Source organism: Catharus ustulatus, chromosome 2 (assembly GCF_009819885.2).
Source record: "Catharus ustulatus isolate bCatUst1 chromosome 2, bCatUst1.pri.v2, whole genome shotgun sequence".
Taxonomy (NCBI): Eukaryota; Metazoa; Chordata; class Aves; order Passeriformes; family Turdidae; genus Catharus; species Catharus ustulatus.
In genome coordinates, this window is record NC_046222.1 from 15,770,412 (window position 1) to 15,797,954 (window position 27,543).

Below are 27,543 nucleotides of genomic sequence, written 5' to 3' on the forward strand. Positions count from 1 at the left end.
CATTGAAATGCTCAAATTCTTCTTTGGTCAGAACATTTGTGTCTTGTTGGCTCCATCAGAAACGGGAAATAAAAATAGAATTCCTTAAAAGAATGAGAGTAGATGGTTTCTTTACGTATCAAATGAAGCCAGATTCTGGCACTGGAGAGCAGTGGGACTTATGCCACCAGCCTGTCTGCATGTCAGCCTAAAGACACCCACCACTCATCACACAGCACTGCAGAGACATTTTAGTCCATCAGCTTTTATGGGGTGACAAGAACACAAACCACTGACAAACCATGAAAGGTCTTTTTTTTGCCTGCTCATAACTGGGGGGAGGGACAGAGGGAAGGAGACCAAACCCATCACAGCAAAGCAAAGCAGCTGAAGAGAACAAAATACCTCTAATTTTGCTCTTATAGCACATGATGCTTTTCTCCTCCAGCTCCCCAGGGCTGCTCACAGACATGTCAGAGGCATTGCTCCCTAGGGAGTGGCTGAGTGGGAAAAAAAAGAGGATTTGGAGAAAGTTTGCAGTGTTACTGACTTATTTCCCCTAGGAAAGTGATAGAGTCCGTCTACATTTGTGTAGGAGTGATTTTTTGGCTGCTTACAGCATTGTGCATGGGGTTGGGTGCCCAAGAATGATCTGAAACACATCAGAAGCCCTGCTGCCTTCTGTTCCTGGAGCACCATCCTTCTCCAACGTCACTTTCCATAATCAGTATGCAGGGTTGGATGGCCACTAAAAAAAACCAAAACAAAAAATCCCCCCAAAAAACAAACAAACAAACCAAACAAACAAAAAAAAAAACCCCAACCACAACAAAAAAACACCCAAACCAAACCAAAACATCAAACAAAAAACAAAAAAAAAGACTCAAAATAAAAAGCCAAACAAACAAAACCACAAACAAAACCCAACCAAATAAAATAACAAACAAAAACAAAGAAGCAAATAAGGGGGCCTAGGCTATGTTTAAATCTCCACTGCACAGCAACTCCTCTCCATGAGCAGGAGCCAGAAGGCAACCACCCATGACATGAGAAGTATGAGTCATGTTTGTTATTAAGCTCCTCAGGGGCACTAGGAAATTATACCAACAAGAGTGATCTTGGCTAATTCTGCTCAAAATTAAGAGGCTGGGGAGGGAGGGAATAAAGAAACTTACCTATCCTAGACCAGTGAGTGCCTCAAACCAGGCTCTTTTCCATCCTTTGGAGGAAATTCAGAATTGCTTTCCAAGCAGAAGAGTGAAACCATAATCTAACATTTTGCTGTTGCACCAGTAACTTCAGCATTTATTTGATACTATTGTTAATGCCTGTTTATAATATAAGGATATATTTATGTAGGAAGTAAAGTAGATGAAAGCACAAGATATAAATATTTCTGTATATCTGCATACAAAAGAAAATATGTACAGCCACAGATAGTGGTTCTCTGCTGTGTCAGGGCCATGTGAAGGACTGACACATTCCCATTCCTTCCTGCTGTGAACAGCTGCTGGCTTCTCTACAGCCAGGACTGCCCCAGTCTCTGCAGTTTCCTGAGGCTGGACCAATAGCTTTGTAGGGGAAAAAGCCAGTGGCACATTTCCCCAAGGACTCGATGGGTCAAAGTGGAAGAATGTCAGTGACCAAGGGTATCACACCCAAAGGGCAAAGAGATAGAGGGCAGGAGCTTGCTTTTTTCCTTTACTCTCCACTGGACTTGGACTTCATTTTGTCATTTTATCCTAATGGCTCCACTACTGTCTTGTGGACCCCATAAAGTCCTTCTCAGCCTACCCTACTCTCACTGCCTCCAGGATTCCAGGGGATTTTTTTCATGGCTGAATTTTTTTCCAGCCTGGACAAATCAAGGACATATTTTCCTTCAGCAATGAGCTCAAAGTCACAGACCTGTGTAAAAGAAAGATTAAAGTAAGTTGTTCATTCGTGGGGATTGACTTGAAATCTTCCCACTTTTATCACTCCAAGTGGATGATTCCCTGCTGAAAATTAAGTCTTTGGCAACAAAGGCAGTTATTGCTGAAAAGTTGTAGCATTTTCCCTTCTGGGATGGTCCAAATGGAGATTCAGTATCTGTGCTAGAAGACATAGGCAGGTGTGAGCCTTAGTTACTGTCAAACAAATGTTGGTTTTTTTCCCCCAGGGAAAGTTTCTATATTTATTTCTATATTCAGGATACTAAGGCACTTGATGGCTGGACATCATTGGCAACCATAGAAAATACTGTGGAAGAAGATACCATCCCAAATGAGGTTTTGTCTTCTCAGAGAGCATTTTATTGGTGGGGGGAAGGATTTGTGGGTTTGTTGCTTTTTGGGAGGTGTTTTTACGTTCTTATTTTTACTGGTGTGATCATTGCTTTTCCTCCTACCATCTCTCCTCAAGTCTGTGTCTCTACAAGATAAATGATGTCTAGTGAAGGAAATGTTTTCTCTGAGCAGTGCTGGGGTGCTGCTGCTGTCCCAGCTCCCAGGTGGGCAGAGGAGGGCTCTCACTTGCACACGTATCTCTCGACAGTCCTCTCGCACTTTTTGCAGGTCACGTAGCAGCACCAGTGATATTTGCAGTGGCAACGCTCCACCACTTTGTCCATGTAGGGGTTGTAGCCTCTGCCACAGCACATCAGGTCGCAGCTGTCACTCCCATTGGAAGTCTTGTTGCATTGTCTGGAAGAAGGAAAATGCTGTGAGCGAGGGCAAATTCCTGAGGGGCTTTTCCCAAGCTGTGTGGGTGGATCCAGCACAGCGAGCACCCAGCCAACAGCTCCCAACACCTGCAAGGGTGGCAGGGGAAGCCCTGGGCTGCCTCTCACCACCTGCCACGACACCCAAAATAACATTAAACTCCTGTTCTGACTCTCAGTTTGAGCCTGGTAGCATCCAAGCTCCCACACAAGCAGACAAGCAAAGCTATTGGGATACATCCCCAACAAGAGCTAATCATTCCCAGCAATCTGTGTTCCCAGGCAGGCTCAAAACCATCTGAAAGCAGCTGGAAGAAGATGACACCTTAAAGAACAAACACTGGTATTTGTCCACCACTGCCTAACCTGAAAAGGGTGAAGGAGGAGCCCTACAGCCAGATGGTATTTGAGCAGGCTCCATGCCAAGGATCCCAGGCTGGGAGGAATCCTGGCAGGCTGTTACAGCCATGGAGCAGCACTGATCCCATCAGAGAAATCACAGTCAGTACTAGCAGGGCTGGGCTGGGCTCCTTTTTCCCTTTGATTTTCTCCCAGCACAGCATGAGCAGCTGGGTGTTTGGCCCCAGAACACCCTGAGTCCCGACCCAGGAACAGGCAGTGTGGCAGGAGCACAGGGTGGGATCACAAGCCACCAAATATCACACAGACTTTCACTGCTTGTTTTCCTTCTGCCTTTAATTAAAGCCAGACTCGTTGGGATAACTCAGCTATTGGATTGGGCTCCCTCATTTTGTCTGCTTGCCTGTGAATGGATTGAGGTTTTCACAAGCAGCTCCTGAACTGAGGAACCTCTTTCATCGATCCATTGATTACCATTTCACATCTGTCCTCAAAAAACACCTAACCCATTTCCTAAAGTACTGCAGTATTCACTGGACAGGAAAGTGCACCAGGCAGTGAATTTTGAATGCGATGAACCATGTCCTAGAGACACCATTTCTCCACAGACCAGACTGTAAAGACAGCCCAGGATGGAAGTGTTGCAATTTGGTCACTTTTTTGATATGTACCCAACACCATGGGGCTGAGAACTTGATGGATTTGAAACTATTGTAAGAAAGGTGTTTTATTGAGTGGGGTAATTGCTGCCATCTCTCCTAAATCTTATTCTGTGTGGCTATTTTGGGCAGAAGCACTCCAAGGCTGCTTTGGGGCAGGAAGAGGAGAGAGAAGCATAAGTTGGACCCTTGAGCTAAGTATCTGTTAATATATGAAAACAAATCCATGAGAATTATAGGAGTTGCTCATGAGGTAATGCTTCAGAAGTTATGGGATCAGTGAAGGGTTGAGAATTTGCTCTTGCTCTTCTTTTTCTGCCTCCTGTTTGTCATTCTGATTCACATTCCTCTCCAGGTTCAACGTTTAAAGGCCCCCCCAGCTCACTCTCATTCAGGGGTGTGTGTAAATATTTGCAAACCTTTGAAAGCCTCTACTGAAGCTGAAGTGTGCAGCCACCATGAATGTGTTTGCCTAGCACTGAACCAAAAGCCTTCTTAGTGCCCCTGTGAGCTGGGGCCCCTCCCCAAGAAACCTCCAGATGACTGCTCATAAATGTATTTATAAATGCATTAAGTATTCAGAGCAAAGGTTCAAATATAGGTGTGTTGACATTAGAGGAGGGGAGGGTATTTGTCAACCTTCCTCAGCTTTGCTAGGGGATGGAAATGTCGTTTCCTGGAGGTTCACCTAGGGAAGATGGGGAATCTGCAGAAATGTGGGATGTGCAGTGCATCCCTGTCACTTCATGCTGGGAGCTCACTAAAACGGGCGAGGAAAGGAATATGGGTCCAGCTCACCACTGAGGACATTCACTCCCCAAACATACAAAGCACACAACAGTGACATTTACCCCATTCAAACAGAAAGCAAAACTCTTCTACCTGCTGTACTGAGACCTGGGATTCTCTCTTTCCCTCAATCCACTCCTGTGGTTTGCAGAAAAAAAAAAAAGTTAATCTAGTAGTGGATATGCCTTCCCATATACTTTCCCCATTGCCCACGGCCTGAAACAAATAAAGGAAGAAAGAAAAATCTTATTAAATAAATCCTCAAGCTTCCCTCAGTTTGGTACCAGGAAATGAGGACATTCCAAATGGGTGGGCTGAGGAGCCAAAAGAAAGTTTTGACCCATCATAAACTCATGTGGGCTTCTAGAAAACTGTCCTGACAATGCCACTGAGCAGAGATTTTGTTTTCTGTTTTAAAGCACAGGCCTGGATATGAATTAGGCTCATTTTTCATTAAACAAGAACAAGTAGTTTCTCAGCCAGTGGGGGAAAACAAAGAACTCCAAAGAGCAGAGTTTACCCACAGAAGCAGCCCTGAGCCTCAGCTTTCAGAGCCCACAGCTGTGATCTCACCAGGCTCCCCACTGGTGGGTTAAGTTCAATCTCATTTGTTTTGGGCCTGGTCCAGTGCAATTGCAGCAAGTCAGAGAAATGCCCTCCTCCTGAGCCTTGGAGAGAACACACGGAGGCAGCGACTGCATCCTAACACAGCCCTGTGACCTCTGGAAGCACTTGGAACACTGCTGAGAAATCAGGCTTCAGTCACAGCCCCAGCCAAAGTTCTGGCTCAAGAACAGGCTTTCACATTGTCACAGGGCTTTTTTCTTCTTTGAGAAGGGAGAAGGTCAGCAGTGTAGGCTGGAAGAATCCCCTCAATATGCCTGTCCAAAATGTCCCCTTTCCAGCCCTCATTTGCAGAAGCAAAATCCCAATAACCCAAACCAGCCTCATCATGGGGGTGACTCCTCAGCAGAGGTCATGAAGGACACCCCAGAAGTTCTAAGAGTCTTCCCCCAGATGGAGAGTAGGGATTTTAATTTGAAAAGCTAGGGGGAGATCATAGAATTATTTTGGTTGGAAAAGACCTCTAGGATTGATGCAGTCTAACTCAGCAATGTCCCACAGCGTTGTTGTGAATCCCTGTTTACTCTGTCCCACCAGCAGATGGAAGGACACATCTTTTTGGCTGCACAGCACCTGGGATCCAAGCTGAGGCCAGCTCTGTACTGTCACCCAGGATTATGGCATATGATGACAGGGATGAGATACCCACTGGAACCTCACTCCATCAGTCCTATTGATAAGGACTTTACAGTGAGGACATGAAAAGTCATTCTGGGACACAGAAACTGCCTTCCTGAGCTAGTGCATCTCCCAATGGACGAGGGAGATGCTGTTACAGGAGTAAAACATAAATCTGAGCATTTTTCTGCAGTCCTTTTTCTCATACACAGCCAGCACCTGGCCTGTTGCATTAGGGATGATAGAAGGGATGTTCCTTCCTTGACATCTCATCCCCTTGGCTGTGTGATTCCCTCAGCCCTTTCTGACCACAGGGAAACCATCTGCCTTCATGAACTCCAGCAGTCCCAAATCCCAGAACACAGTACTGCTGTGTAATTTTTTTTTCTCTTCTAAAACAAATTCCTATTTATTTCTTCGGTGCTTCTTGCTCAAGTAATGTCAGGTACTGCAGCAGTATATCAAAGAAAGAAAGAGAAAAATAATTCAATTCCCTCAGGAGATATGTAACACAATGGGCATTCCTAAAAATACACCAAGGTCACAGCTTCATGTAAGATTTTGAGGGCAGAATCTTATCTACTTTTAACTTGAATTCTCATCCACAAGGAATGACTGGAGACTGACACTAAACAACTGTACAAGAAAGAGTTATCAACAGCATTATGTCAGTGAGGAGATGTCAAAAGAGACCCTGGAACTAGCCTGTATTTTCACTAATGAGGAGTTGAGAGTGAGCTTAAAAATTCGGGGATAATGCTAGGGAAGAAGGAGTTGAGGACATTTTGTGACAGTGAATTAAAGGGCAAAGTATCAACATACTTTGAGCTAAATGTAGGAATGTTCCCGGGGGAGCCAGAGAAGTGGTTCAGAAAGAAGAAAACAATGAAGAAACTGATTTAGAGAAGTGTGTTAAAAGAGGTGTCTTCCCCTCTATAAAGATTATTGCTACAAGGAGAGAGATAAAATGTTCTTTATATGCCAAGGAAAGAGGACAAGAAATTATTAGTTTTATTTTAGGTTATGTTTAGTTTAAATTTTGATTCAGAAAACCCTAACGCTGAGGATAATAAAACCCTGGAAGAGGTTGTTTAGAGAAACTGCTTTTAAGAGCAGAGTAGAGAAACATCTTCAGTAACAGCCTAGATGGTGTAAGTCCAGTCTTTCTCCTGAAAAGATCAAGGTCCATGGAAAATCATTTCCAGACCAATAAATCATTCCCAGACCAAATTTTCTCTGACTCAAATGACATTTGGTTGCAGAGGGATTAAATATGTTGAAGAGAGCGAGATTCATTATCCACTGCAATTTTACTGTGCGAAATTATTCTTTGCACAAATAAGTTCATTATTCACAAACCTCTTCAGGAAACTTTATGATGACATTCAGGTCTCTCAAAGTAGAAAGAATCTTCCCCACACATTAACTAAGATAACAAAAAAAAGCACATCTGGCCTAATTACTGAATGGGCACCAGCTGCAAGAATGTTGCCCTGGGAAAGAAGGAATAACACCTAAATAAGGTGGGAGGAACAGAAAGCTAATGTTTTTCTGACTTCCATAAAATCACGGAATAATTTGGGTTGGAAGGAACCTTTACAGGCCATCTAATCCACCTGCCCCCCTGCTGTGTGCAAGGACATCTTTAGCTACAGCAGGTTTCCTCCAGTTCTTCTGGGACACTCACAAAAGCATTATTTGCTATTTCTTATTCAGAATTTGTGGGATCTCATCCAAAAAAGGGCAGCACATCTGATAACTGTTCCAAAACCGACTACCATTGAACACATTATAACTTGTTCATCTTATCCTGTGCCCTCACTAACAGAAACTAAAAGAAGCTGTAACAAAAAATAAATATTAAATGCTGTTGTCTACCTACAACTACTACTCTTCCCCAGCTACATATGAGTGTTTCTGCTGAAGAATTTCATTGCCTACATAAACAAAGAATCAGAGGGGTTTGGGTTGGAAGGGAACCTTGGAGATCATAGCGTTATAGAATGGAATCATTAAGATCAGGAAAAACCTCCAAAGTCATAAAGTCCAGCCCTGGGCTCAATACCACCAAGTCCACTAAACCATATCACAAAGTGCCATGTTCACTCATTTTTTAAACATTTCCAGGGCTGGTGGCTTCCCTGGGCAGCCTGTTTCAATGCTTGATGAATCTATCACTGAAGAAAATCTTTTTAATCTCGACCCTGAACCTCCCTCAGTGCAACTTGAAGCCAATTCCTTTTGTCCTATCTCTGGTTTGCTGGGAGAAGAGACCAACCATGGCCTGAGCAGGATCTGCTTTCAGGGAGGTGTGGAGTGTGATAAGGTGTCCCCTGAGCCTCCTCTTCTCCAGGCTCAGCAGTGCCAGTGCTGTCAGTCACTCCTCATGAGTTATGTTCCAGACCCCTCCAACAGCCCTTTTCTGGACACTCTGCAGCACCTCAGTGTCTGCCTTGGAGGAAGGGCAACAACACTAACACAGAGCTCAAGGTGCAGCCTCAGAGCGCTTGGCACAGGAGGACAAAGTAATCCAGATCTGCCTGTTCCAACCCCCATGCCATCAGCAGGGACACTTCCCACTGCTTGTCCCAAGCCCCAGTATGGCCTGGAACACTTCCAGGCACGGGGCAGCCACAACTTCTCTAAGCAACCTGTTCCAGTGAACACCCTCACAGGGAAGAATTTCTTCCCAATGTCCCATCTAGCCCTGTTCTCTAGCAGTGGGAATCCATTCCTCCTTATCCTGTCCTTCCAGGCACTTGTCCAAAGTCCCTCTCCACTGGAAGGAGCTTCCCAACTTCATGTGTGTTCATGTCCAAGAAAGCATACCAGCCTAAGACATTTGTGACCAGTGTTTGATACAGCAGCAAAGGAAGGGTATGTGAGCAAGGAGCAGACATTCCTTGGCACAGGGAGTCAGCTGAGGAGAGGTGATGACCAACCCAGCTGAGCTGCACCACGCTGTTGCAGCCCAACTTCTGCAGCCTAACTGAGCTCCTTCCCACAGCTGGCTGGATTCCAAGACTGCTCTGGGAAAGATCAGTAATAAACAGCTCTGTTATCTCTGCAAGGTTTCAGGGGCTGGATGCTTTTGCATGCATGGCAGAATTTCCCTTTCATTGGATTCATTGAGGAGACTTAAGCAGCCTTTGAAACATGATATATTGCACCCTACTTATAAAGAAGATTCATATTCTTGCTTATTTTCTCACAAAAGAGATCTCAATTTTACAATCTGCCATTATTTTTCATTTACTCAAAGCTGGTAATGATTTCCTCAGGCAGGAGCAACCAAACTACTTTGTTAAAAGATGAAAAAGTGCTTTTGTCCAAGAAATCTCTGAGAAGGGGAATATTTACAGTTTTTCCCAGTGGCTGATTTGTTGTATTGAAAGTTTTACTTGCAGTTTCACAGATCAGCTTCTTTAGACTTTTCTCCAGATCACTTTTAATTGGTTATGAAAGTGTGATGGTAGTATAAAAGCACACGGAGTTTGGCTGGAGTCAACGTGGCAGTAAGTCTTGTTTGCAGATTTGGATACCAGTTGCAAAAATCAGCTCCTTAATCAGCTTTTCAGCACTTCCAAGAGGCATCAAACCTCAGGTTTGAGTTTAGTTCCCTAACTTTAAAATGTGGCTATACCCTGAGCTCTTGGAGGCATGCAGAGTTCCAAACTATTTCTAAATTTCAAAGAGCTAAGAAAATCCAAAGTGTCTTAGAAAATGTTTCAGGCTTGTTCTGAAGAAGGCTTTGAAATCCTTTCAGGAAAGAGCTCTGAGTAACCGGGGGCTCGTTTTCTGAGTGGATTTTCATATGGTTCATCTACAAAGTAATTCCCTTTCCTGCCTGAAAAACACAGTAAGTCTACATAATATGATCCCTCACATTAGAGGGATCACCAATTAGATTATCCCTTGCACCCACCTGGCAGTGCAGGATTGTTTCCTGCAGCAGACAGCGAAATCCAACACATCCAAGGTGTTGCAACTTAACCATCCAGAGCACTAAGAGCAAGAACCAGACCTTGGGGAGAGGGAGGAGGAAAAGTTCTGTCCCTGGATATGCTGCAGAACTGCTCATTCTTTGTCACAAAAATGCATCAATATGAATATTTAATCCAGGAACAGGAAGAGGGGGTGTTAATGGCATATTGCCCCCTCCGAATCCCTTGGGAGGCAGAAAGCAGGGCTGGAAAATACTGAAGATGCCCAAAGTCTCCTGAGCTGTGGACACAGAGGACTGCACTGGAACAGCCCAGCCAGGATTGACCTCTGCACCCAGAAAAAGGCCAGAAAGGAAATGGGAAGGTGGTAGAAGACAGAGTAGACAAAATGAGGGACCACAAAACAAAAAAAAAAAAAAAACAAAAAAACCAAAAAAAAAACAAAACAAAACAAAAAAAACCCCCACATTTTTTACTTCATTGCCATCACTTAAAAACTAGACTACTTGGAAACAGCTGGATCTACCTCCAGAAAATTTTGAGCTGCATGAAGATAAAATGTTCAGATGCCTCCAGGGCAAGGCTCATTAAATAAAATCATGTTTGAACTATTCTCATGTGAGCATTTTTACATCTTCCTGAAGTAAGCATGAACTACATTTTGCCATGCCCTCCCTCTAATAGCATTCCTTTTGTGATCCTTCTACCTTATCCCTGTCATTAGGCATTATCTCTGCAGCCCTGTGGCAGGCTGGAACAGAGCCACCACACTTAAAGTGCATTTAGGCACCTTTTCCATGAGAGAAAAATTGCAAAGAGAAAAAGGCATCCATGGGAGGAGGAGACCAGGGAAGATCCCCTCCCTTTCCCTGCTCCCCCCAGGAAGCGTGGACCAATCTTCAAACACAGTGTGTGTATTTTACATTTATTTCCTCTAGTAATTTTTTCAGAAAAGGAGTTGCTATGGCTTGTATTACACATGCCAATTTTGAGACACCAGGCATCTTCTCAAGAGGCTGCAGATGGGCTGTAATGAAAACAAGCCCAACTACACATGACCCTAAAACTTGGCCTGAGTGATGCCTGAAGCTCAGCACAGAACAATCTCACCCTCCTCCCCTCCCATGGCCAGCACCATCTTGCACATCTGAGCATGAGGAGTATTTTTTGACAAGTTTCCTTTTGAAAGTCATCCCCTCCTGCCTTAATATCTTGGTGTTCTAAATCCTCACTCAATCTCACTTCCTGTGGACCCTTGGCTGGCAGGTTCACAATCGTGGCTCTCGTCCAGCTCGAGATAAACGGACGCCTGCAATACACATTTTCCTTTCCTCAGAAGGAAAAAAGAGATCATTCAGGACCTTGACATATTTTTCATCCCTAGACAGGATAAAAAAGTTGAAATCTGCTGTAAAATAAGATTAGATGAAGAAGTCACACCTCCCTGTCCCTTGAAAGGATTTCAGCTCATGGAAAATGTTTTACTTGGCAAATCTGTAATGAATTCCAATTTGTTTTGACACAACCTGTTCATTTGGTGCAATTCCTATCAAACTAATTTGCAAATAATCTTCACCAACCTTTTTCCTTGCAAAACAGAAAGGCACAACAAAGAGGTCTTTTTCAAAGCACAAATATGTCAAAATCCATGCAAATCCGCAAAAACTTCACTTCCACTCAGCTAATATTTTCCTTCAGACACCAGTTTCAGTACATGATTTTCCCTGCTATTCTCAGTGACTCATACACATATTCACTTGGTAATTAATGCTCCACTCCTGAACTGGTGATAAAGGCCAGCCTGGTGTTCCCACCACAGAGCTGTCAGATAAGTGCTGCTGTAGAGCATCATTGATGCCAGAGGATGCAGGACATTAACTGTCATAAAACATCAGGGGACAAAAAAGACAGTCTTGCCTCGCTCAGCTGTCTTATCCACTGATCAGCTCCAGCAGTTAAATGCTGTTGCAGAATCACAGAATCATTTAGGCTGCAGAAGCCCTCCAAAATCATCAAGCCCACAGCACTGCTGAGCCCACCACTAGCCCATGTCCCCAGCTGCCACATCCCCACATGCATTTATTGTTTATCTTGTCTGCATTTGGATCCTTTCACTTCAGCAAAATCTTCTCTCCATTGAACCATAATGGTCCAAATACCACTACATCCACTACATTAAAAAGAGGGCATCCCTAAAAAGGCCAGGCACATACTCCTTGCCAATTGCCTGGTCCTCCACCATGAAATAACAGAAAGAGCAAAGAAGAATTATGAGAACTATCTAAAGGAAGGTAAACCAGCAAGATAGCAACTGAAGAGAGAGGTTGAAATCCAGCCATTGCATCCACCTAAAAAAAATGAGGAAAATTTGGGGAAAACACACTTTTTTGGCTGTGGGTGGGTCAGCTCTAGAGAGATCAGAGGGGTCTGCCCACCTAGAGATGCTCGGATTGTTGAAATGTTGAATTAGTTTCTCTTGTAGGAAATTAAACAGACAGTGGGAAGAGAAAGGCATGACTGCTGCCTGTGAAAAGGGACAGTATGCTGCCCAATGGGGGCTGGGCTTGACCAGAATGACCTTAAATCCCTAATATTAATGCAATAAAGAAATTCTTCTGCAAAGTCATAAGTAATACAAACACACCTGAACCTCTAATAGGCAGTAGAAGAAAAATAATTAAATATCATCTTTGCAGTTTAGCCAGGGGGGTGATGGTTTGAGGCAATCTAGGAATGCTGGTTCTAACTGGGTTAACATTTGCCTACTTAGGGGAGCCTTAGTGACAACTCTTCTAATCAGCAGTGACTGCAAGAAATGGCTGAGAATCAACACAGCATAAAGCAGCTGTTTGATCCTCACAAATTCCCATGGAGGTGAGCTGCCCAGGGAATTTTGAAATGTGTCTTGTGCCTGATTGTGCAATGGAAAATGTGCCAGCAAGCCCTGTCGTGGCCAGAGCCATCACTAACAGGGTTAGGCAGTGGTAAACCATATTGTATGTTAGAGTTGTGCTTTACCTGCCTGTAAATGTCACCTCCTCGACTGCCCCTTATTCATACATGTTCCCCTCTTGCCCTTCCTCTTTGGGATCAGAGTTCAGTGAGCACCCACTGCAGAATTCCTCACCTGTCCTGGGTCCCATGTGACCCCACTTTTTCATTCTTCATGCAGAAATCGGGTGAGCTCTGCAGGTAAATCAGCTCTGTCTCTTTAACTGGCCTGATATCAATATCCTTTGGCACAAGGTATTTGCGCGTGCCCATGGGCCGGTGGACAACCTTGGTGGCAGACAAATATTTGGTTTTGAGGTCCAATGCAATGTCCCGCAGCTCTTGAAGGCCTTTCCAACAGGTCTTGATAGAGCATGACCCAGAAACTCCATGGCACTTACATTTCATTTCAAGAGAGGCTTTCAAGACCTGCAAAAAGGAATGCAGGAGTTAGGAAATGCTCTTTTCTTACCACCAAACATCCCACAAGCTTGCTAATGAAGGCACTTCCTTAGCAAGAACTGCTATAGAAAAGTGCTGCTGTTCTCATTTCTGTACAGGCAGCCTAGAGTAGCTACTTTGCCAAGTGCATGAGATCCTACAGCTCTTTGGTGATCACTGTCAGCCCAGCACTACTTTCACAAGGGCCCCTCTGCAGCCAGGAGACAGAAGAGTATTATGACTTTTGATTAGATATCTATATTGGGCTGTATTTCCGCCCTGCAAATTCCTAAGGAGATGAATATCAAAGTATTCCATAAATAGATAATCAACATCAATTTCAACCCCCAGCAGCTTTGGGCTTTGGTAAGAGAGATGTCATGGCTTTGTTGAATTCAGTGCACTCTCACCCTGCCTTTCTGCTGGTCATGGGGCCAAAATAGCCTTTTACTTTGATTCTGCACTGTTCTCATTTCAGTGGGACGTGGCAGGATGCTGCCAGGAAGGGCTGAATGCACCAGCCATGGCAACACAATGCCCCAAACAAAAATTTGCCCTTTGCAATTGAAACAAAAACTCAAGACATTACAAAAATAAGATTAAAAAAAACCAAAACCCAAACCCCACACAAACGAACTGAATAGTGTGGGAATAGTAGGGGGAAAAAAAGAGCCAGGGAGGGAAAGTTCAGCATGGTTGTGCTCTGCAAAGGTGGACTCAGCCTGTAGCTACACAGCAAGCTCCCAATGAGCTCAGCATGCTCTGAGTTTGTTTGCACAGCCAGTCCTGGAAGCAGCAAGCTGTGCAGTAGGAGCAGTCTGTGGAACCACTGGAGACCCAGAGATGGATGCAGGGGTCACTTTTATAGCCCCCCCATGCATTTCTTCAGCTGCATGGAGGGCTGCTAGAGGGATTTGCACATCAGTGCACACCAGGCACTGCACATGGTAAATATTATCCCTCCACTGGATGCAAGCTGTAAAAAGCAGCTTGTGCCAGATATGAGAACAATCACTAGCACAGCAGTTTAAAAAAGGAAAAAAATCCTCCCTCCTGGCTGCAGGGATGGCTGGAGGCAACTGCTGCTGGATGCATCTGGCAGATGATAATCCTCCACATTTACACAGCACTTTGCCCACTCAATGCCCTTGGCAGAGCTCACTGGGACCCATCCCCACCACACCTCCTGGGGCAGGCACGCCAGAGCCAACGCTGGCTGTGAACAGTTGGCCATGGACATCCCACCCACAGTCAAACAGGGCTGGTAGCAGCATTTGGGACCTCCTGAGTCACAGGGTGAGTTCTACAGGCACCATTTTCAGCAGGCCAAAGGAGTTCAGAGCAATCCAGGAGAAACTTGCTCCTTTTGCTGGCTGATGGAGACACTGAACCTCACCGAGTGACCAACACTACAGATGATTGTACAAGTACAATAACTCTTGTGGATTTGTTACCTGTCTCCCTACTTCACTGTTGTGCAGATGCATCAGTTTATTGGCTTGTGATCCTGATTTTTTCATCTTCATGGGAGCATCTGAAAATTTGGACCCCATGATAAGACCATAGTTGAGGTTGTCTGCACATCCTCCCCATCGATACCCAGGTCCAGGTGTCTCACCTGGGATGGGACCACAGGAACAGCCAGGGAGGTCCCCGGTGGTGCAGGCTCTGGCAATGGTGTGGCTGATGGCAGCAGCAGAGAGGGCATACACAAATGCTGACTCCCTTGTGCCTGAAAGAGACAAGAACCGCAGCTCAGCCTCCTGGGCCAGATAAACATTCCTCAAAAAGAGACTCACACAGTCTGTGTTCTACAGAGCAGCCAACACACCAACTCACTGCAGCTGAGATGTCCCATGGCAGTGCTAGTTTAGAGCACATCTAAGTGAACTCTTCAACATCAGACAACATCCCAGCAGGGCAAGGACTCAATGGATTTAGGTATCTTGTTCACTGTGGTGTGATTTGCTCTTGGAGCTTGTGGTTAAACCCTTCCATAGACTCTCCTACCTCATTTTGCTCCTGTGCTCATCCCATGACTCCCAGTGGGACAAGCAGACCAGAATGGTGGTCTGCTTTGTAAGGGTTGTGGCAGACCAGTTCTTGGACCCAAGAGCCTGTGGGCATGACGAATAATTCACCATTATGGCACCATAATGATGGATGTGGTCTCAGGGAACAGGACAAGTAGGCTTTGCAGTCCCTCCATGGCTTCCCAGGAGCAAGACCCTTCCTATCTCCAGCACACACACACACACAGGCTGACTACTGACCCCAGTCCCAGCTGAGCCAGCAGTGCTGTTTACCTCTCTCTAAGTCCAGCAGGTAGTTAGGAGCCAGCTCTATGGAGGAGCAGTTCCACCTCATGTCTGAGAAGGTTTTGCGGCAGGTCTTTATCACCTCCCTCGCTGCCTGGATAATGGTCTGCATTAGCTCCAGGTTGCTGCGGCACAGCTGCACCTGAGAAACCACCAGGCCTTCAAGCTGCTTGCAGTGCTGGGTTTGGTTCAGGGCCAAAGCCAAAGGAGTCTTGGACAGAGCTCTGAGGAGACAAGCACATGCAAAAAAGCATTAGAGCACAGTCTAGTTGCCTATTTTCACCTGACTTAATTAAAGCTTTCTGTGAATAGGTGCCTAGATAAAGCTGGTGAGAAAGATGAGCAGCTATGAAGAGTGATTTATCTCATATAAAGTAGCTGTTTAAGGGAGGTGGGAAGAAACACCCTTTAGCAGTGTGCAATTCTCTCCACTATTGAGGGGAGTCTGCACAAGGCTCCAGGGGCATATGTCAACTCAACTGGATGTGTAAATCCTTTGGGGATGGTTGTTTGCTGGAGAATGAAGAGCACAGACCTCCCAACAGAGTGAAAAATGACCCATCAGTTCCATGATAAAAGAAATCTGGATCCTCCAAGACTGTGGCATTTGGGAAAGAAAGCAACGTTGGTGTTATCAGTATTTTGCATTCAGCATCTGTCTCTCACACTCTCAAAGGATTATGCTAAATGTCATGTAATTAATTATGGAGAAAATCCCCTGCGAGGCCTAGGGAGAAATCACCAAATTTGCAAAACATATGCTTTCACTTAGAGTTAATGCCAGGGGCCTCCACTGATTCAATCACTGTTGCACAGAGATAAGTCTGTTTCTATGGTCTCCAAAAGCCATAGTGCAAAAGCTCAGTGGGAGTATGTGCAGAGAGAGTACCACAGTCAAATCCAAGGAGGGATCCATGAATACCAGCACATATGTTACCATGGCAGAAAAGAGCAACATCCCACAGTGGTGGTTCTTCTGCTGTCCAAATGCCAACTTTTCCAGGTTAAAAAAAGAACAAATGCTGACAATGCATTTTACAGGGCTGTACTCTTCTTCCCTGAGCACCACAATGATCAGCAGAAGCCTGGTGTGTAACTCTCTTTGTATCTTTATGGCTTTCTTAGGCGAGTCATAAAAGCTATTCATTCCCATAAAACAACTTTCTAGCTGGCTGCATCAATAATCTGATGGCATCTGATCCTGGCAATATGACTTTAACACGTATTTCCTTCTCTCCTTGTTAAATGTGTTGGCTTTCAGATTCATCCCAAGCCATCTTGGTTAGTTTGGCTTGTTAACAAACATATTTTGGGGTGCATTTCACTTTATTACTGTAACATCCACGTTCTTCAGAAGTTAAATGAGATGGAAACAGAGCTGAAATTGAGCCCTAACCAAAACTGGAGGTATTAAATCCTTGCTGGGGATGAATAGGCCTGCACTGACAAATTCCCAGGTGGCTGGAGTTTGGCATTTCTGGCACAAGATAATCAGTGGCAAACTTGGAAGGGAAACCACCACTCTGCTAGCTATATAAATATATACTTCATACACGTATTTAAGGGGTCCATTAAACATACTGCAAGCAGAAGTCATTGCCAGTGAATTTCAAGGGAAAGGAAAAAGTGGTGGACTTGGCAGTGCTAAGTTATTGGTTGGACTCAATGATCACAGAGGTCTTTTCCAACCTAAATGATTCTATGATTTAATCTGCCCTGCAGTTCATCTCAGACCCTACACACTGGTGTTCATGCAATGCTCCCTGCTTGGAGAGGGGCCCCTCCAGAAAGCAACTCATCCTGCCTTAGATGTGAACCTGAGCTGGTGGGAAAAAACCTTGTTGGTGATACACTGGGTGTTCAGGTATCTCAGAGAGATCATGTCCTTGAATGTAGAGATGTGAGGCTCTGAATACTGTGACTGTCACCTCACAGCAGTCCTTCAGGATCCTTCTTTAGCTCATGGGAAGCAAAAAGCCACATCTAGGAAGCAGTTAGCCTTTGGTGCTTTTGAGACCTATAGTGAGACACCATCATGACTTAGAAGTGATCATTTTCTGCTCTCTGTAGGAAACCCAGACACTGAGCAGGGACACAGACATCTCAATGGCATAAGCACAGAGCTGAATGAGGTATGTCCAGCCCCCAGCACTTGACCAGCAATCTGTGAAACCTTATCCCAGAAAGCCTATCAGCAACTCCCAGGAATGAGCTGAAACACAGATCAGGCAAGAGGCCAAAGCAGCTCATCAGTAACTGAGTATAAATGATAAATACTCCAGCACAGCCTGTTCCAGCAGCATGGGAAGCAGGCAGGGTGTGGCAGGAGCAGTGAGAGAACTTCACAGCCTGAGCTTCAGGCAAATCAGGAACATTCCAAGTCTCTGAGAGAGGCTGTGCTATGAGGTTGCAGCTCAGTTTTCTAATCAGACATCTTCCAGAAAGATGCATAGGTCTCCTAGGTCCTACACCACATCTTCTGATCCTTTATAGAGGTCTTCAGCCTCTTTGAAGGCCCTGGAAGGCTACATTGAGGTACCTCTATCTCACCATTACAGACAAGTCATGGACAGCACAAATAAACCATCTAGAGGTAGGGATGGAAGCAGAATTCAGGCTGAAACTCATCCTCAGTGTGAAAAAATGGGATGTGATGCGATGAGAATGTTTTATTAGAGAAGCATTTACTTCATGGAAGAGGGAAAATACCTCCCAGCTGGTGAGAACTCAGTAAATGGCAGCAATGGCTGTTTCTCATAGAATGAGCCTCCCAGGAAACCTACCAAGAATAAAACTGCAAGATGCAGGAAGGTATTTTCTGAGCATCTCCCAGGCTTGAACTCATGTCTTTGCTTATGAGAACCTATAATTGGAAACATCTCCAAGCGTTGGGAGGAAAAATTGAAAGGTAATGGAGATGGAAAGGAAAACTCATTTACTGTAGACACTTGCTGAGACTGAAAAGTGCATTTATAAATCACAGATCAGGAATGTGAGAGGCCTATTGCATCAAACAACCTAGGTTTGCCCAGTCCCTGTCCTACATTTAGGAATATCTTCTCCACTCCATGGCACTCTAAACCCTCCCTGTGGAAATGCACCACCCCTCTCCCTGCTTCCAAAATTCTGGCACATCAGGGGATGCATCAGGGGACCCTTCATCTGAAAAAGGGATTTTATCTGCTTTCACTCCGGAAATGCTGTTTTTCACTGTTTCCTGCTGATAACATTGTGCTCTTCTCACTTAATTCTCCTGCCCCATCCTTCATTCTCCAGGCAACCAAGGGGTGGTTGTTTCAGGGTTTTTGAAAATATACATATTTGATCCATCCCTTTAAATAAACAGGGCCTAAACCAAACATCTCCTGATCTATATATAACACAGCAGGTCATTCAGTGGAAGTTCTGGACACTGACAGAAAACCATGAACAAAATTACAGAGTAAATATGCATCATGATGGATCATGACATTCGTTTGCTCTTTTAATTATCTCAGGCAGCTATTAAATTCATTTGAAAACATGAATGCTGTGCAATGTTAGGTCCTTTGAGAAATGTGGGCCCATTCCTGCATGCCTGGGCCCCATGAGAGGACTATTCATAGGAACTGCAGGTTAGGAAGAAGCACCCTCAGATCCCAGCAGACATCAATGAAAATCATACATTATTTGGTTTACAAGGTACCCTGTGAGCAGGACATGGCTCCTGATCGAACCAAAGGGAGAAAAACTCCTTCAATTGAACAGCAAAGCATTGGTGTCCTTTAAATCACCCTCAAAGGGTGGAAGAATCTTCTCTCTGGGGGCATCTCCCCACCACCCTTGGGTGATGTGATCTGAGAAACTCTCACAAAGGGACTGCTGGTGAAACTGTGAACTTCAAATTACCAGCTTGGCTTTCTGAAAAGGCATTCTTTTTAATGCCTATTCCTAAACCCCTCAATCTTGCAGGGATGTGGGTGACACAAAAAGACGTGGACAAAATTACATGGATGTGGAGAGCAAAGTGTGTGGTAAATGTTAATAAAGAGAGGCAGAGATTGAGGGTTCTTTTTGTATTTGATCTCGTTGAAGGCTTTTAATCTGCAGGAGCCTCATTTTCTCAGGTTTTCATCTGGAAAAGGCTTGCAGGGGTGTTACAATAACCTTGTCTAAGCTCCTGGTAGTCAGAGGCAGCCCATGCCCCTGCCACCCTGCCCTGCATCAATTCCAGTCTGGAGACCACAAGTCCTGGAAAAGACACCACATCCCCTGGTAAAGGCTTCCCCTGGTTCTGCAAGGGCTTTTCAAACAGAGAAGTAGGATTTATATGATTAAAAAAAATAAAAAAGAAAGAAGAGGGAGAGGGAGAGAAGTGTGTGTGTGGGGAAACCAACTCTGAACTAAGAGCTTAAAATAGGAGCTGTTTTCAGATATGGTGCCAAGTTCAGTGCTGGCAGTAGTGGGCACAAGACTGTTGACTTCAAGCCCAAGCTTGACTGAAGTCAATGCCAGCAGGGAGTTGGCTCAGTGAGCCCTGAGGAAGGCCATGGAGCTTTGTCAACTTTTCCTGAGCTGCCTACGGAGCGAAGAGCAAACTTCAAAGACGTGGTACCCCCCTTTCCTCACGCCCAGCTGCTCCCCTCCTGCCATCCCCATCCTGCAGCTCTTTCACAGCAGCTCATCTAAGTCCCTTGCCAGGCAGACAGTCTCCTCACAGGCGCCCTGTCTCCAGGTCCCAGCTCCCTCCCACCCTCTGGTTGCAGGAGAGAAGCAGGAGCTGCCAGGAGGCACAAAAATCTTTCCATTTTCTCCCCTGCTTTTTGCTGGCTGCAGAAGGGCTGCTCAAGGTTGGTGGGCTGGGGGACATCCTGTGTTCACCAAAAGGTGTGGTTAAGCTACTTTTTGCTTCTGAAAGGCTGCAATTTAACCATAGGAATTGTTCAGCTGTAGCTGGGAATGGGGCTCAGCTGGGGATTGCTCCAGAGCACGTGAGACATGAACGGGTCACCCCAATAGGGACAGGCAGAGACTACCCAAAGTGACCAAGCTCCATCTAAAAAATGATGGTATTCCTAATGCCAGCACTTGCTGTCCTGGGCCTATTCTGCAAGCTTTGCAAAAAAAAAAAAAAAAACACCAAAAAACAAAAACAAACAAACAAAAAAAAAAACCCAGAAAACAAAACCCAAAAATAACAAAAGAACAACAACAAAAAATCCCCACGAAACACCAAAAAAAAAAAACCTACAACAAAAAAAAAACCCAAATAAACATAAAAAACACAAACCCAGATAACTTGCTGTGTTTGGCTTATTTCCAACCACATTGAAGGGGACATTCAGTACAGAGGGACAGAGGAGATGCCAACCCCTGTGGAGGCAGAAGTGCCTCAGAAGATACTCTGTGCCTGGACATCCCAACATCTGCAGAGCTTTGGGCCATGCACATCTGGCTGCAGCTCCCTCTAGTGCTCATCTATTTTTCAGTTCTATCCAAACAGAACTCCAGCACCTGCTTGGTCAAACCCAAACTCTCCTGGGAAAGCTAAAGGGATTGCAAAAGCAGATGGGGAAGGTGATAGAATTGCTAGGTGCATTGGCCCTAGGACATGTTTTATAGAAACCAGTGGCTGCCTCACCTTCCCAGCCACGGTGACAAAACAACACTGAGCTCCACAAAATGATGTATCCTCCTCACATTTGGATAGGAAAGTGTTTGCAAAAACAAGATGCTGGGTCTCATACACATTGGTGAGGAAGGCTGCATCCCCTCAACAATCCTGATCCAGTGAAGATCTGGAACCATATTCTGGAGCCATACTCTGGCTTTACACCTGAGTAGGAGCTCAGATGAAAGAGCACAAGGTATGAAATTTCTCCAGAAAGAGAAACATATACAAGAGTAGGAGCATGTGTACAAGATGCTGACTGTCCACACACCATGCTGGATGTTTGGTGGGGCCAACACCAACTTCCAACAGATGGGGGTCTGGGCCACAGGACTTGTAAAAATAAGTCAAGTAAAATAAAAGAAATAATTCCTTTTTTTACCTTCTCCCTGCTTTTTCAGGGCATATTTGTGTTACTGATAAGTCCTAAATGGCTGAAAACTGTGTTTTTCTTCTTCCCCTCCCCCTGCAATTACATCAAGCACTGAATCAAAATTAAATTTCCTATCACCTTTCATATCAGCCATTCCCTCATCTCCAGGCTGGTGAAACCCACCTCCTTATCTCTCCCTTCCCCTCCCAAATCCTCTTTGAAGCTCGCCTCTGGCACCATGCCTACAAAAATGCTGCAGCGGGCAGAGCGCTGAGAAGAGCCCACAGCTGAAAACACCACAGAGCACTTTCCTCCTTCCTTTTCCCCAACTTTCTGTTCATGAGCAAGAGAAGGAAGGAGCAGATTTCAATTGTATGGCACCCAGAATATCAGTCCAGGACTGGGATAAGCTGAGGTATTACTCAGTATTTGGTAAGTTCTGTTTGTCAAGAACTCACCCATGCAATTTCTAAGGATGGTCCCTGAACCCCAAGGATAAAGAGTGATGGGGAGTGGGGAAAATTTGCCTGTACTTCCACAGGAAAATAGGGGTGGGGAAATGAAGAGAAACAGCAAATTAAAGAAAAAACGAACATAATTTTGTGAAATCCCAGCTGCCAGCATCCCAGTTGCAGAGTGCAGGTCTCTGCCAGGTTTTAAACAGGTGTGAGGGGACCTCGGTGGAGCATCTGCATGCCATTCATGCTTCAAATACCACTTTGATTCCTGCTTTCATCTTTCCCACTTACTTTTTGATAGGGGGGATAAGTCTGCTGGGAAGGAGAGGAGCAACAACTGTGGTGTCCTACCTCCAATTGCTTTTCCCCCCTCTCATCCCTGAAAGCAACCCTTGCTGCTTAACCACTTAGTGGCTTTTGACAGCAAAGCTGTTAGGGACCTTGCCTTGCCTCCCAGCATTTTTTCATGTCTATGGCTTGTCACCATTCTATCAGGTTCCCTCTGGAGCTCATCTCACCCCTGCCCTTCAGAGGAACACAAGCCCTTCACTCATGACTAAGCATCTTGCCTAAGTGGGACCCCAATGCCAAGCACATGGGCAAGTCCCTCCAGGCAGTCATGGTTCTACACGTGAAAGCCCTGCTGAATCAGGGTGCCACAAAACAGATTTATTTCTGTGCTGCATGCAAATAAACCTTGCAAAGGAGCCCCATGGACATGTTGCTAAATGCCCTGTAGAAAAGAGATGCCTGCCTTTCCTGGTGCTGGATATAAGCAGAGCTGAGCCTGAACACTGGAGGAAGCTGGCAGAAAAACCAGCTGGGTTATGTAATTGAGCTCTGCTGACTACTGCAAGGTATAAAGCCAAGGCAGTGAAGAGCAAACAAGATCCTTACTCTCCTCTACTTCCAGGATGGTCCTTAGAGTATGGAGACAGCAAAGGAAAGATTATGGAATGGTTTGGGTTGGAAGGAACTTTAAAAATCATTTAGTTCCTACCTTCCTGCCATAGGCAAGCATGCCACCTTGAAAGACACCCTAAAGTAGGTGACTATTCCTCCCACCTGACTATGTGCATTTAAACACCCTATGGAGAGATTCACTGTGCTCTCTCTATGGACATAAAAGGCAGATGTTTGGTCTCTAGCAGCTCCCTGCAGTACACAGCATTGCCAGAGGCTATCGCTACACAGTTCTGTTGGATGTCCCTGTTTGGAGAAGATGAATTGCCATCTGGAAGAGCCTCTCTTCCCTCACTGCATGATGGGGAGTAAAAACACTGGCTCCAAGGGGATACCTTAATCTGCAGGTATCCAAATTTAAGCCTTTATAAAAGGTGGCATGAGTAGAGCTTCAAATGATAATGACTGGAACAGCAGAATGGGAATCAGACATAGCATGAAGTCTGCGGCAGAAGGAGCAACAAAACAACCTCTTGTCCAAGTTTCACCACCTAACCCAAAAATCCTAGCTTCAATGCACTACAGAGCCTTTCTGGCATATTCTGCCTTTTCTTCTACTGAAGATGCTTGTTTGAGGCAAACCCATATTCCCTTATTTATTTTGTGCCCAGCTCCAAACCCAAGTAGAAAAGACAGATCACTTGTCAAGGGCATGAAAGCAGATTGGCGTTGGAGTGGCCTGTTTGTTTATTTTGCAGCAAGCAACTAACTGATTGTTTGCTTGAGCAAAGAAATGAGATTGTGATGTTTTCACTTTGCAGCGACATCACCCCCAAGGAAACTCAATCCTGACTGGACGACTGTCCCTGTTATTTCTTCACCCTCCTCCCCCCTCCTCATTTTTAACACCCTTCACAAAATCCAAAGGTTAAAAGGTCCACGAAAAACCCATGTTATCTGTCAAGCATCCCCTGTGGTTGGAGATGGGCAGCATTATCTCAGCTGCCATCCCTACTGCTCTCAGTTCCTGCCCGGCACAACCAGTGGTCCTGGTGGGAGAGTTTCCCAGCAAAGCAGGAGCTGATGCTAGAAACTCCATGAAGTGGCTCATGTGAGCATTCAAGTGTGTGCCTTTCCCTTGGTATCAATGAGGAGAAAAAATCCCAAATGAGCCTAAATCATGCATATTTTAGAAAGAAGATGGAGACATTGTTAGCACAAGCTCCTAGTACACACACTTGAAATCAATCAATGCCTGGAGAACTGCAGTGCTTGCTGCTCTTTAAACAGCTTTACAGCATGCCTCAAGCAGCAGTTGTACAAATAGGTGAGAGACCAGCAATTCCTACAAAAACATCAAAAATGCAGAGATAGAGCCAGGTACTTACATCCATTTTATCCCATAGCAAAGCCCTGTCTGCAGAATCAACAACAGAAAACCAGCTAAGAAAAATCGCAGACTTGGCTTCATTTTCTTCACTTTCTCGTGCTAGCCAGAGGAAATCAGCTTCTCCAAAGAATTTTTTTTTTAAAAAAAAAAGGAGTTTTCTTAATATTTTGTGCGACGTATTTTCCTTCAGTTTGGGTATTGCTCGTTCTTGGAGATGAAGAACCTGAAAGGAGAGAGAGAAAGAGCCCGAGCTGCAGTTAACTCTGAAGTTCAGCGAGTCGCTGCGAGAGAGAAATCTATTATCCAAATTGCAAAGGAGTGGTTTATGAATCATGAAAAGGTTTGGATTATCCCTTCTCAGTCCCCTCCCTTGCCAAGCCTTGATACAACCTTTCGAGTCAACAGACAGACAAACCGTATGGGTTGAATTACACAGAGTTATGGTCTGATTGTGTGTTTCCATTTAACCCTGCATATGGCAAGACTTCATTCGCTGCTTCACTTTTGTAGGATTTTTTTTTTCTTTCCCTCTCCAAAAAGTTTGTGCAACTGCTCAGGAAGAAGAAGAAGAAAAAAGGTAGATCTTTAGATTAGCCCAAATCTTCAGCTATTCACCTCTCCCTTTCCTCTCTCCAGATTTCTTTTTCCTCTCTCTTTTTCTGCAGAGAAGACAAATAACAAAAACTGCATTTCCCTACTTAATGCAGGTGCCCTTGCCCTGCAGATGTTTCTCTCTGATCTGTTACAATAAATGTGTTTTGCTCTTTACCTTTTGCTTTTCTTCTCACCTCATTAACTCTGCCTCTCACTTCTTCCATGCCCTTGGCACCTGGAGCTAGCTTTGTAAACATAAAATCCCATTTTTGTCTCCAGGGAGCAGTCTGGAGGAGACAAAAAGAGCTCTCAAGGATACCCCCACACCCCTTTTCTTTTTGTTGCTTTTTTCCTTCTTCAGGCCAAACAGATAAACAAACCAGGTGCAGGACTTAAATCCTTAGAGGGGTCCTCTCTGTCTCCAGGGCATGGCTTGCTTATTTTAGCAGCAGTATTAATAGCAGTAAATGGGTTTCCCTTCAGTTATTCACTTCAGACACCGCTCCAGGCTGCTTTTTGTGGTCTTTGCAGTGGTTTCCCATCCCATGAGAAAGACAACAGTAAAATAAACAGAAAAACCTGCCCACCACATTGCCTCTCTGGAGTCTCAAAACCCATCACAGAGCACACTGGCATACCCAGACTGTAACTGTGCATCTTCACACATCACCCCCTCAAAGGGGTTTGGGAAGGGACTGGGAATGGCTAGAGCATTTGGGAAACCTCTTACCCTGGAAAAAGGGTGTCCTATCTTATCCCCAGCTCTGGATTTGCCCAGCTGCAGCTTTTTGCCTAAATATCCCTATTTGGGGAGCAAATGGGCTGGGGGAATGGATATTTCTGAGTTTTCTCTGCCATCTGCAGCATATTTTTCTATTCAGGCTGTTTTTTGGCTATCCCGACCCCAGTGCCTGGAGTAAAGGGTTACTAGAGAAGTGCTGTTATTACAAAGGATTTTAATAACCTCTAGGGGCGAGTTCCTGGCTCCCTTGAAGTCCGAGACAAAACTGCCTGCCTACAAGGGAGGCAGGATTTCATTGCCATGGATTGTTTTTCTTTAATGCCCACTTGGATTTGGGTTTGATTCGTCCCTTGAAGGCAGTGCTCCCACGAGCATCCAGGCACACACGCTTCTTGTTTCAGAGCATTTCTCTATCTTTTAATCTTTGGGAGCCCTTTTCTTCCCACCGCTCTGCCAGCACACTGGAAACCTTCAACCCTTAATCCTGCCCATGCCTTTCAGTGTCTATTTAGATATTTCAGATCCCCTTATCTCACTCCTGTGAACTGCTGGACAACGCAAGAATCGGGTGTAAAATGTCTCAGATGGTCTAAAAAGCTCTCACTAAACCTGACCAGCTAACACCATTCTCTGCTTCCCCCCCGCCTTGAAAAAGCCACCGTTTGGGTTTTTATCAACCCCTGGAGAGGAAGAGAAATTATCTAATTCCCTCATATTACCCGAAGAACTGTGAGCTTTGCATGCAATCGCACCCCTTTCACTTGGAGAGGTAATAATGCCTTTTTCCACACAGTCCAGCACAGATTACATTTGCAAGAGCAATTTGCAAGGGGGTGGGAGGGACACACTTCGGGGCAGATGTGATGTTTACAGCTCTGGTGGCTCTGGGTCACTGATCAAACCAACAGCAAGTGGCCTGTGGGCTCCTAAAAACAGGAGTTGTTTTTAACTCAGAGTCTCTTTTCTCTTCACCTCAAGGCTGTTTGCAGCCAGCCCCACTCTGGCACACAGAAAACACTTCCATCAGACACCTCCAAGACTCTGGACTCAGGCATGGGAACAGGCAATTTTAACTGTTCATAAGCCTGAGAGTATCCAGCTCATATTTTTCCAGTTTTCCCATCCAGGGAACAAAGACATCCACCTGACTGCTGCCAGCCTGCAGCTCTCTGCAGGAGCACAGTAGCCAGGTTTAGGGGTAGCACATCCCCAGGTGACCTGCAGGGAGGAGTGGGAGCAGAGAGAAGGAATAGGGGGTGGTGGAGCTGATTCCAGCTGCCGGGTCTCAACCATTCCCTTGCTGCCTTCTGGATTTTCCTTCTGCCCCGCAGCCCCTGGGTGTCCCCACTACCCCGCAGCCTCCCGGACTCCTCGCTCCTCTGCAGCTCCTTGCATTGCCCTGCACATTGCTCTCCAGGCTCCCTTCCAGCCCCTGCAGCTCATCGGGCACGGGGCTCTCCACCCTCTGGTCCTTCTCCTTCTCCCCCTCCCCTGGGTCCTCCCGTCTCTCCTGCGCTCACACTTCCCCTTGCCGGCTCTCTCAATTCAGCCTCCGAGTCTCCTCCTTCCTCGCATTCCCCCGGGTATCCCCTCTCCCTCGCAGTCTCCAAGCCTCCCTTGCATTCCCTCGGTTCTCCCTGTCCCTTGCATCCTCCCGGATCTCCCTTTTCCTCGCAATGCTCCATGTCTCCCCTCTCCCTCGCAGTCTCCAAGCCGCTCTCTCCCTGGCATCTCTCGCTCTGTTTCGCAGTCCCTAAGGATCGTCTCTCCCCCAGTGCCTTCCTCCTCCCGTGCATCCTCCGGGATGCATCCCCTCTCCTTGCCATTCTTTCCACGCCTCGCAAACCCTGTTCCCGGGCAGCCCCGCACCTTCTGCGTTCCGAGGGGCTCCTCCGAGCCGCCGTTCCCTTCCCAGCTCTCCCGGCCGTGGCTCTCACCCTCCGCGGTCCCCGCTTACCTCCGCCCGGGCCGGGCTGCGCGGGGACCGGGGCCGCTCTGCCGGGCCGGCC

General features: G+C 45.6%; 1 protein-coding gene across 3 annotated transcripts; it reads right to left on the reverse strand.

The window, feature by feature from the left end:
- Positions 1-1,687: 1,687 nt before the first annotated feature.
- On the reverse strand, positions 1,688-27,543 carry WNT11 (Wnt family member 11). 3 transcript variants are annotated; one of them, XM_033053136.2, is made up of 7 exons: positions 27,404-27,543; positions 24,197-24,421; positions 15,413-15,648; positions 14,725-14,838; positions 14,561-14,640; positions 12,802-13,094; positions 1,688-2,663 (listed from the first exon to the last, which is right to left on the reverse strand). In XM_033053136.2, exons 2-7 carry the CDS (start codon positions 24,277-24,279, stop codon positions 2,489-2,491), a joined length of 981 nt encoding a protein of 326 aa, XP_032909027.1. In that variant the 5' UTR covers positions 24,280-24,421; positions 27,404-27,543; the 3' UTR covers positions 1,688-2,488. The 3 variants fall into 3 exon arrangements, with proteins under 3 accessions (XP_032909027.1, XP_032909025.1, XP_032909026.1); XM_033053134.2 differs by having other exon boundaries at positions 14,561-14,838; XM_033053135.1 differs by having other exon boundaries at positions 14,561-14,838; positions 27,492-27,522.